This window comes from Anguilla rostrata, chromosome 3 (assembly GCF_018555375.3).
Source record: "Anguilla rostrata isolate EN2019 chromosome 3, ASM1855537v3, whole genome shotgun sequence".
Taxonomy (NCBI): domain Eukaryota; kingdom Metazoa; phylum Chordata; class Actinopteri; order Anguilliformes; family Anguillidae; genus Anguilla; species Anguilla rostrata.
Window position 1 is genome coordinate 1755001 of NC_057935.1, and position 10459 is coordinate 1765459.

Here is a 10459-nt window from a genome sequence, read left to right on the forward strand (position 1 = left end):
TGCGTCGGCCTGCCGTTGAGTATGCGCAGCTGAGCTGTGTGTCTGCAGTGCGTCGGCCTGCCGTTGAGTATGCGCAGCTGAGCTGTGTGTCTGCAGTGCGTCGGCCTGCCGTTGAGTATGCGCAGCTGAGCTGTGTGTCTGCAGTGTCGGCCTGCCGTTGAGTATGCGCAGCTGAGCTGTGTGTCTGCAGGGCGTCGGCCTGCCGTTGAGTATGCGCAGCTGAGCTGTGTGTCTGCAGTGTCGGCCTGCCGTTGAGTATGCGCAGCTGAGCTGTGTGTCTGCAGTGCGTCGGCCTGCCGTTGAGTATGCGCAGCTGAGCTGTGTGTCTGCAGGGCGTCGGCCTGCCGTTGAGTATGCGCAGCTGAGCTGTGTGTCTGCAGTGTCGGCCTGCCGTTGTCATTTGCGTTTGCGTACTTGCGTAGGGCCGGTTTCCGGCCTATAACTCACACATAACTGAGCGACACGGAGGACGCAGGAACATCTCGCCCCCTACTGGTTGGATACGGTACATTGCTTTGTACGTGAAGTTCTGCAGTTGAAGGAGAAAGCTAGTGATGTGACACAAGATACCGCCATCCCGTCAGGAACTAAGCCGACCATATCAAATGTACAAATCTGATATTAACGCCATAACTATCAAGCATTACAATATCATATGTGCCAGAACTTCAATCCTGTACAGTTTGTATTTAATTATCAAGTATCCAGAATTATAATACAAACACCTCCTCCATCATCAAACAAATAAAAACAATGTATGTTACATATCTACAGTTCAAGATGTACTATTTCAACAGAAATTCATGGGGAAGCTTATTCTTAAGTATTTACTTGTACGTGATGTGTTTAATTTATATATATATATATATATATATATATATACATACATATATATATATATATACTGTATATGCATATATGTACATATATATGGATATATGTACTAATAGTACATGTGTATGTATGTGTAAAACATTGCAACAAGAAGAAAATAAATATATATTTTAAAATTGTAATCTTGTAATCAATTATTGGGCAGATCTGAAAAATGTTATTTCAGCATAAAAATCTAACAGTTGTAATAATAACAATAATAATTATAATAATAATAACAGCAATAATAACAACAACGACAAACAATCTGGCCTTTGAGTAAGAAAATGTGCTACACCACACATACCCTGCAAAGTTATTGTTTTTAGAGTGTTGGAATGACTGAGGAGAGGAATCTGTGGGGTGGGGGCAGGACAGGTGGAGGGGGGAGGGGGGGCCAGGAGAGGTTGTCCTTCCGCCCCGCTCTGTCTGTCTGTTTGGGCTGTGTGTCAGTCAGCGGTGGTTGAGAGGCAGTCTGCTGGATGGGGAGAGAGAGGTTGGTGCTGTCGGGGCGGGGGGGCGAAGGGGGGGGTAGTGGGGGGGGGCAGTGGCCTCCGCTCTTTCACCTCCTGATGTCGCTGGTCTCGGGGTCCTCCTGCTCAGTGGCGCCCCCGTCTGGCCCGGGGCGGCGGTGTCCCGCGCCGCGCCCCCGGTGGTGGTGGGGGCCCTTGCCTGGCTTGTCTTTGTCCGCTTGCCGCAGGATCTTGGGGTGCTCGGCGTCTGGGTGCGGGGGGGCGCCGTGGCGACGGTCCGGGGCGGGGGTGAGGGTGGAGCAGAAGCTGAGGGTCTCGCAGAGGGCGCCCCAGTTCTGCTCGCACTGCAGCCGCACGCTCCTGCTGATGGCCTCCTTCACCTCCTCCCCACAGCCCAGCAGGATGTTCACCAGCTCCACGTACGGCCTGCAGAACCACAGACACGCCGGGTCAGAACCACAGACACGGCCCGTCAGAACCACAGACACATGCCCACTCAGAACCACAGACACACCCACTCAGAACCACAGACACGCCCACTCAGAACCACAGACACACCCCTTCAGAACCACAGACACACCCGCTCAGAACCACAGACACACCCACTCAGAACCACAGACACATGCCCACTCAGAACCACAGACACGCCGGGTCAGAACTACAGACACACCCCGTCAGAACCACAGACACACCCACTCAGAACCACAGACACACACCCACTCAGAGCCACAGACACGCTCGCTCAGAACTACAGACACACCCCGTGAGAACCACAGACACACCCACTCAGAACCACAGACACGCCCCGTCAGAACCACAGACACACGCCCACTTAGAACCACAGACACGCCCCGTCAGAACCACAGACACACTCGCTCAGAACTACAGACACATCCCATCAGAACCACAGACACGCCCACTCAGAACCACAGACACGCCCCGTCAGAACCACAGACACACGCCCACTTAGAACCACAGACACACCCCGTCAGAACCACAGACACACTCGCTCAGAACTACAGACACATCCCATCAGAACCACAGACACACTCGCTCAGAACCAAAGACACACACCCAGTCAGAACCACAGACACATGGCAATCAGAACCACAGACATGATTGGTCGGAACCACAGACACAAGCAGGACCACACACACATGATTGGTCAGAACTACAGACACATGATTGGTTAGGCAGCCAGGCCCAGTCAGAACCACAGACACATGGCTGTTTAGAACCACAGACATACCCAGTCAGAAACACAGACATGCTTGTTCAGAACGACAGACACACAGCCGTTTAGAACCACAGACATGATTGGTCAGAACCAAAGGCAAGACCGGACAGAACTACAGACACACACCCAGTAAAAGCCACAGATGCACACCTGGTCAAAACCACAGACACGTGCCCGTTCAGAACCACAGACACACGCGAGATCAGACAGACACACAGACGTTAACCCCCCCACCCCCCACAGTGCCTAGCTCACTGCTCACTCACACTGCCCTCCCCCCCCCCACAGTGCCTAGCTCACTGCTCACTCAGCCTGAGCTGCCAGTGGCTTTGAAGGCTCAGACCAGAGCAGCAGAGAGGTGACATCACTGATGGGGAAGAGCGACACGCGTAGCCAGGAACACGCCTCCCCTCCCCCCCCAGCTTAAATAGCACAGCACAACGTCTCATTCAACCGCAGCGGGAGACACGAGTTCTGCCAAATACTGCCAGTGTCAATAATAATAATCATAATAGTCTGAACTTTACAGACGTGTGTAGGCCTTTCTGTTGGGCGCCGTTATGCGTTACGCATTCTGAGCTGAGACCGAGGACAGAACTCGCCGCAAACCCGTCGGTTACATAAAGCTAATTAACCTAGAGGGCGGGTGCAGAACATGTACCGGCAGTGCCCCTTCCTCCTCCTCTCCCTCTCCTCCTCCTCTCCCTCTCCCTCTCCTCCTCCTCTCCCTCTCCTCCTCCTCTCCCTCTCTTGTCCCGTGGCCGTGCCAGATTCGGAATGTCTCCGGGCGCTTTTTTCGGCTAGCGTTGTTCCTCCTCACCGCCCCTGCGTTTGTTCGCCAGGGTCCCGCGGCGTCGGCTTCGCCCCCCCTTCGCTAGCGCTTCGCGCTCTCTGGGGCGAAACCTGAAATGCCGAACGGCTTCGGGCGTTCCCCCGGCCTACGCGCCGCGTCCAATGGCGTGCGAGCGCCGGGCGAATGAGGGCTTAATTAGCGTCACGCCGAAGGTACATCTAATCCGGCCTGTTCTGCGGAATAAAGGGCTCTGGGTTCAGACCTGCTGGAGCACGCAGCAGCACTCTGCCGTTTGGTCGGTTGACATCAGCTCTGCACTGGACTGGTTTTTTTTTTGTGTGGATGGGGCAGGAGGGCAGGGGGGGTAAAGAGTTAGATGTAGAGTGAGCAGCAGTGTTTTGAGGGCCCTGGTTGGGATGAGAAGGTCCCATACGGGAGGGGAGGGGTGGGGTGGGGGGGTGAATAGTTAGATGTAGAGTGAGCAGCAGTGTTTTGAGGGCCCTGGCTGGAATAAAAAGGTCCCATAGGGGAGGGGTGGGGTGGGGGGGTTAATAGTTAGATGTAGAGTGAGCAGCAGTGTTTTGAGGGCCCTGGCTGAGATGAGAAGGTCCTGCAGTGCTGTGGGTTCCGGGGCGGGTACTCACCCCTTGGGGAAGAGGTTCTGGAAGTGGATCATCTCCACCATGACGTTGACGTTGTCCTTGGCGGCGGCGCAGAGGTTGTGCTTGAGGTAGCACTCGCGCTGCAGCTGGGACACCATGTCCTTGACGGCCAGGCACTTGCGGCTGACGCAGCTGAACTTGTGGCGCAGGCCGTGGGCCATGCACTTGAGCGCGTCTTTGATGAAGGACTTCCCCTGCGCGGACCACACAGACACAGGGGCACACGCCCGCCTTCAGCCTTGGCGGGGCGCGGGCCGGGCGCCAGCACCCAGCTGCCAGCCGTTCACACCAACAGGACTTTCTTATTTTAAAAAAAACTTTTTTATTTGATTGTTATTATTTCTACGTCACCGCCCGTCACGCGCCCAGCCCACAGGCGGCCGGGGACACGTGGCAGTGAAGCGGAGTCGTTTTTTTGGCGAGCGAAATCTGGCGCAGAGCGGCGGACCTTAAACCCACTGGTGCCCTCCCCGGCTCAGGCGGAGGCACACAGTGCCGCTCTGTCGCGCTTCGCAAGCCGTCCCAGCGTGCTCAGACTCCACGTGACACCTACCCTGCCTACCCGCTCTAAACTGCCCTCCCTCCCCTCTCCTGCTCACCTGCCTACCTGCCCTACCTACCCTCCCCTGCTCCTACCCTGCCTACCTCTCCTGCTCACCCGCCCTACCTCCCTGCTCCTACCTGCCCCTCTGCTCCTACCCTACCCTCCCTGCCCCTACCCCCTGCTCCACCTGCCCTGCCCTGTCCCTCCTACCCTCCGCCCCTGCCCTGCCCTACCCTCTCCTGCCCTCCCCTGCCTACCCTCTCCTGCCCTACCCCGCCTGCCCGCTCCTCCACCCTGCCCCTACCCTCCCCTGCTCCTCCTGCCCTGCCCTCTGCTCCTCCCTACCCCTCTCCTGCCTACCTCCTGTCTACCCTGCCTGCCTGCTCCTCCTACCCTCCCTGCCCTGCCCTGCCTGCCTCCCTCTCTGCCTGCCACCCCTCCTGCTCCTACCCTGCCCCTCCCTCCCCTGCTCCACCCTGCCCTACCTCCCTGCCTGCCCTCCCTGCCCTACCGCCTACCTGTGAGGTGGGTGGGCCAGAGCGAGGGGGGGCTGTGTGGTGTACCTGTGAGTGGGGTGGGGGGGGAGCGCGTGGTGTACCTGTGAGGGGGGTGGGGGTGGGGGTGGAGCATGGCGTACCTGCGAGGGGGGGGGTGGGGGTGGGGGTGGTGCGAGTACCTGCGAGTCGAACTTGCCGGCGTTGTGCAGGAAGGTCATGCAGATCTCCTGCAGGCCCTGGATCTCGCAGGAGTTGTTCTCGAAGCACTCGAACACGCCGCAGCCCACGTCGCCTGCGCTCACCAGGCAGTGCTGGATCTCGGCTGGAACCACAGAGGGAGGGGGGCGGGGGCCCCCGCTCGTTTCCGTTACACACACTGAAACATGCCCCCCCCCCCCGTCACCCGACACCGACCCTGCCCCGCCAGCCCGCTCTCTCTCTCCATGCGGAACAACAACATCAAAGACTTTTCAAAGATCCATCACTTGAACCCGCACATTCTTTTTACTCCATAACAAACAGTACCACAGTCGTACGGTTTTGAAGGCCGGGAGTGTAGTTCTAAGTTTACCACATTGCCCCAAGCCAGTGGTCAGAGTTTGGAAGGCGACCTGCTCTCTGCAAAAATCCGCCGGGATGTTTTCTGGGGTGGATACGGGCCGTCGATGCACCCGCGGAACACCTCCGTCTCAGGTGTCCCGCGGTCAGGCCCGAGGCCTCCAGCAGAATCCGGCTCACTGGCTCGCTGGCCGTACAGCTGCGATGATTTAATGGCCGTCTCCCCGGGGCCGCAGCTGACCTACATTATGATGGGGGGGGGGGGGGGTGACTATGGGCCACGAATCGCCGTCCGCTGTCGCAATCGCCCGGAGACGGGCCAGATGTACGGACCGCTCCGCCAGAAACCGCTGCTGGGCGTCTGGTGACAAAGTGGTTACCGTGCAGGAATTTGGGACCAGCAAGAGAAACGCTGGTCCCCCCACCCCCCCCCTCCTGCAGTTACAGCCTAATCCGTCTGAACCTTATGTAATTGCAGTTTAAACTAAACGAGTAAAGCTACTCTCATCAAGCCAGTGTTGTGAATTCTGAAAGTACGTTTCCGTTCGCCGTCGCTGTTGTCGCACGCTGTCGGCTGAACGTGACGCAGAACGTGCGCTGGTGGAGAGACGGCTTTGAGCGGCGGTGCTGCTCGGGTCTGCGTCTGAGCGAGGCTCATCGTGCCGGCGCGCGCTCTCTCTCTCTCTCTCTCTCTCTCTCGAATCTGACTGGCAAGGGAGAGAAAAAAAGGTTCGCGATACGGAGGCGCGAAGGAGAACTGGGACGATGGACGTATGTGGGGCACCCGGCGATTATCTACACCTCGCACCCGTGGAGATACACGAGAGCGACACTTTTTTTTTTTTTTCCCGAAGCCAAAAACGAGAGCTGGGGGGGGGGGGGGGGCACGACGGGCGGGCGTGATGAGAGGGGCAGTTGAGTGTCACTCTGCGACAGAATTCCGCTGCAATGCCCCGCAGGAGAGCACAGTGGTGCATTGCAGGTGGGAGGGAAATGTACAGAATATGTTCTCACTATTACATAATCAACAGGTTTTTTTTGGGGGGTTTTTTTTCCCTTGCAAAGGTATGATGTTGATTAGTGTAACATAAACGCATTCGAATACTATCTGGCATCCCCAGTCAGCAGTGTGAAATGCCTCCAGTCTCAAATTAAGGATACAATCTGTAACACAGTGTTTTTATTTTTTTTTCTCCCATCCCTCTAAAATTGGGATGGAACATTTTAAATCGCTCTGTATGGTTTCACTTTAAAAGCCGTTGTCTGTGCACGCAGAGATGGTCAGAGGTCACTATGTCATATGCCTTACAAAGTGAAGTTACACAGAATAGATTAATAGCCAACACATGAACTTGATATACGACTGTGTTCTACGAAAGGGGGCCAGAGGCGTCGGGTTTGGGGGGGGGGGGGTGGCGGTGGAGGTTTGAGGCGAGGAGGCTCGCGCACCTTTGGGGTGCCCCCTTTCAGTACTGGTGTCTATTTTTAACTCTGGATTTAAGCGCGTGGTGGGTGCAGCAGCATTCGCAAGGCGAAAGACCATCTGCTCTGCGTTTACACAAGTGATTCATGCACACGATAGATAACGATAACCCATTAGTTACAGATTTACGGTCCGACCGGAGCACATGTTCCAGAATGCTAGGGCCCAAATACTTTCCATTTTTTGTAGGTGGTTTCAACAGCGCTGCCAGGGGTTAGAATACTGTTTGCAGACTACTCCAGCCAGAAAAAAGACTCGAAAGTGCCTGTTTGGTGATATTATCCCGTTAGTGGAATATTGTTACGACTTGGAATTTGCAGTATTTCTCGAGAGAGAGAAAATGAAAGTAGTTCGGCCTAGATGTATGGGGAAAAGGATATCATATCAAGAACGGAATTCTGCCTGAAGGCTTACGCGGTACTTCCTAAAGAGAACATTTAACTAACAAGCAGTACAGCCGGTCAAATGCAACGCGACCACCAGCATTTTACCTCATTACGTCCAAACGTCTCCAATTCGCGCGATCGCAGCGAAGTCTAGCGCTGCAGTGGTTGGTGGCCGAGCATACAGCATGAATGGGGCCGGCTGAACCATCTCTCCGGCGACGGAGTGTACGGATTAACTCATTACATTCAGTAAACTTTGTGGGTGACTTATCAGATGGTAGCAGACGAACCGGTTTTCTTTTTTTGTAATATTCCATTACACAGAATGACCTTACTATATGGGCAAAAAATACACGATCAGACCAAACAAATCACGCGTATCGTTCACTTTCCTGTATAAACCGGCGTTCTGAATTGCTGGTTCGAGATGAGTAGTTCAGTTCTTTTCCATTCTGAGACCTAACATCTGTCAATTCCAACGCCTCGTAACATATTCCACTGTAGAACATCTGTATCGATTTGAGAAATCCCGGTCGACAACAGAAAGCGCTTCTGTGACAACACGGGGTCGAACTTCGTTTCGCGCGCTCTCGGGGAAAGCGAGCCGCCTGGCTGCAGTGCTTGTGTTGGCATTTGTGTGGGAATGTGCTTGGATCGCACGAGCCGGCCGCAACGTGCATTGAATTTCACAGCGTTGTGACGGGCTGAGAGATTCTTCTGTGTAAAACTGCATAACGAACGGTCTCTTTTATTTTCTGGTGATAATTCGGAGTGAACGTTGTTTTCGCGTGCACGTTGTGTGCCAAGGTTTGGTTGTGTTTAATAAGCATTCTTTTTTTTTAAATTTATTTGATTTATTCATTGATTTATTCATTTTTTTCAGTGACTTAAGGGATTCGGCGTGAGACCAAAATGGGACCTCGCCGTAGTCCACAGATGACGGCTCGAATCCTGTCACCTCGTCAGTATTCCACAGGGATATTGCATCATTCTGCATTACTCTACTTGTGTCCACAACTACGTGCTAACCTCACGGAGAATAATTTAAAGTTTGCTAATTGTTGCACCCGAATCCAAGAAATGTAAAACACACTGTCACAGTTACTGTATCGGTTTAGTATTAATCCCAGTCGATTTCATTTTTCACATGTATTTATTTAAAATGCATTCTAATGAGGTTTTTCACCATTGACACTTGCGTGTCTGCATGGTATGATTTATAGGCTACGGTCACATACAGGCTAACTTTCACCCTCAATATCCTGAAAGGAATTCACTAGACGGAGTAAACACACGCAAACAGCTTTAAGAGGTGCGACCGTATACATTACCTAGCCTACCTTGCGCCGTTCTATTAATAGTTTACTAAGATATTGGATTTCTGTCCGCGTGTATTTACCAGGCATCGGCTTTCTTTTTAATCGGAAAAGGTAATGTCGTCTGCCAGACACGCTGCGTCCACATTCCTCCGTGTGTGTGAAAAGAAGTAGCGATTTATACAGTGGAGTGGACAGGCAATAAGTGTGTTCCACAGCGAACCCCCCAAAGCCCCTTCTGTGCTAGAGAGCACGTGCATACAGTAGGCTGTGTAGCTAGCCGGTCGCCGATTTCATCAGCAAGCGGTGGATGTTCTGTGGAGTGACCGGCAATGTCGCCTCGGAGTACATCGTCCGCCGGCTGCCGGTCCGTTCACTTACCTGTGTTTTGTAAGGAAAGACGTCCTTTCTGGCTTGCCGGTTTTTCTTGTGGGTTTTCGTGAAAATCGATCATATCCGTCCCCACTACTTGCTCAAAAACTGAAAGCACCAAGAGCGCTATTGCAAATCTCACCAACATTGCTGGTTGCAATGACATTGGATCTAATCTACAATGTCAACGGACGACTGTTTATTTTTCTATTTTAGCACGCCGGTTGTCTCTTGGATTAATGTAGCAACAGTGTTGTAATCGCTGCTGTGGGTAGCGCTCATGAGTGAGCGTTGAAACGGGGTGGATGCTGCCTATATTTCCTGAAGCTCTGGTGTCATTTTTGATGAAGGAGTTAAGCAGGTGTTGTCATTCGTGGTTCCCGACCAATCACAAACACAGGCATCACGTCCAAGGTTGAGAGGCGTGTCCGTAGTGAAAGTTCTCTCTGCTTGCTACAAACTTAAGTTGTAAAGCGTACATGTGTAGGCGGCGGTTTACCTGACAAATGTTTGGGTTTGAAGCCTTTAACTATATAACCAGTGTATAAGAGTCCTAAAAATCGAAAGAATGCTAATTATATATGTAATGCATAGACTCGGCGTTACTGCACGTGTGCTCTAAAATGTGAGCCCATCTTTATAATCCCATTATATTATCATTCCGTTTGACTCAACCAGCCAGCTGCGAGGGAGGGCGTGAGAGAGACTCGCTACAGTGCAGTGGCATAGCCTAGTTTTAGACGGCTGCCAGGCTTTATTGAGGGAAGAGAAAAGTTTTCTGAATCCAAGAGAAACACTGGACTGAAACAACGGGAGTAAAACTGGAAGCAGGGAGTGAAACGGGTAGCAGGAGAGTTACGCTGTCGATGCTTTCTGGGCAGTACGTCTCACGGTCGCATCAGAACTCCACAGTTCCCTCGCGCTCTCCTCTGCGCGAGCGCACCGGAGACGCAGCTCCCTAGCTTTGTGACGCCGAACAGAGGTGCAGTTTCACCGGGAAATTTTGCGCCTGCCCAGTGGGGGAAAAAAATGCATTTGCGGGAGTCTGCTGTCTTAAGAGACCACCTGGCAGATCACCTGCCAAGCTAAACATCTAAACTGGCAACCTTACATTCGGGCCATGTGTCAGAAGCGCCCATTAATAGATCATCTGTTAGAGCTGTAATTTCAAAAATGATACTGGAATGCTTTCCAAAGTTAAAATACAAGCGCTATGTGCGTAAACAGTGCAGAAGGAAAATGTACTGAAATAATTCAAATAAATA

At 52.9% G+C, this 10459-nt stretch overlaps 1 protein-coding gene across 1 annotated transcript in view; it reads right to left on the reverse strand.

Moving 5' to 3' along the window:
- Positions 1-9523, reverse strand: part of stc2a (stanniocalcin 2a) — an 11142-nt gene extending 1619 nt beyond the window's left edge. The window contains exons 1-4 of the mRNA XM_064325338.1: positions 9204-9523; positions 5259-5401; positions 4021-4232; positions 1-1772 (exon numbers count right to left, since the gene is read on the reverse strand). The exon at positions 1-1772 is cut by the window's left edge and continues 1619 nt beyond it. Of these exons, the coding sequence (XP_064181408.1) occupies positions 1436-1772; positions 4021-4232; positions 5259-5401; positions 9204-9360 (849 nt within the window). The 5' untranslated portion in view covers positions 9361-9523 and the 3' untranslated portion in view covers positions 1-1435. The remainder of the gene's footprint in view (positions 1773-4020; positions 4233-5258; positions 5402-9203) is intronic.
- Between the last annotated feature and the right edge of the window lie 936 nt (positions 9524-10459).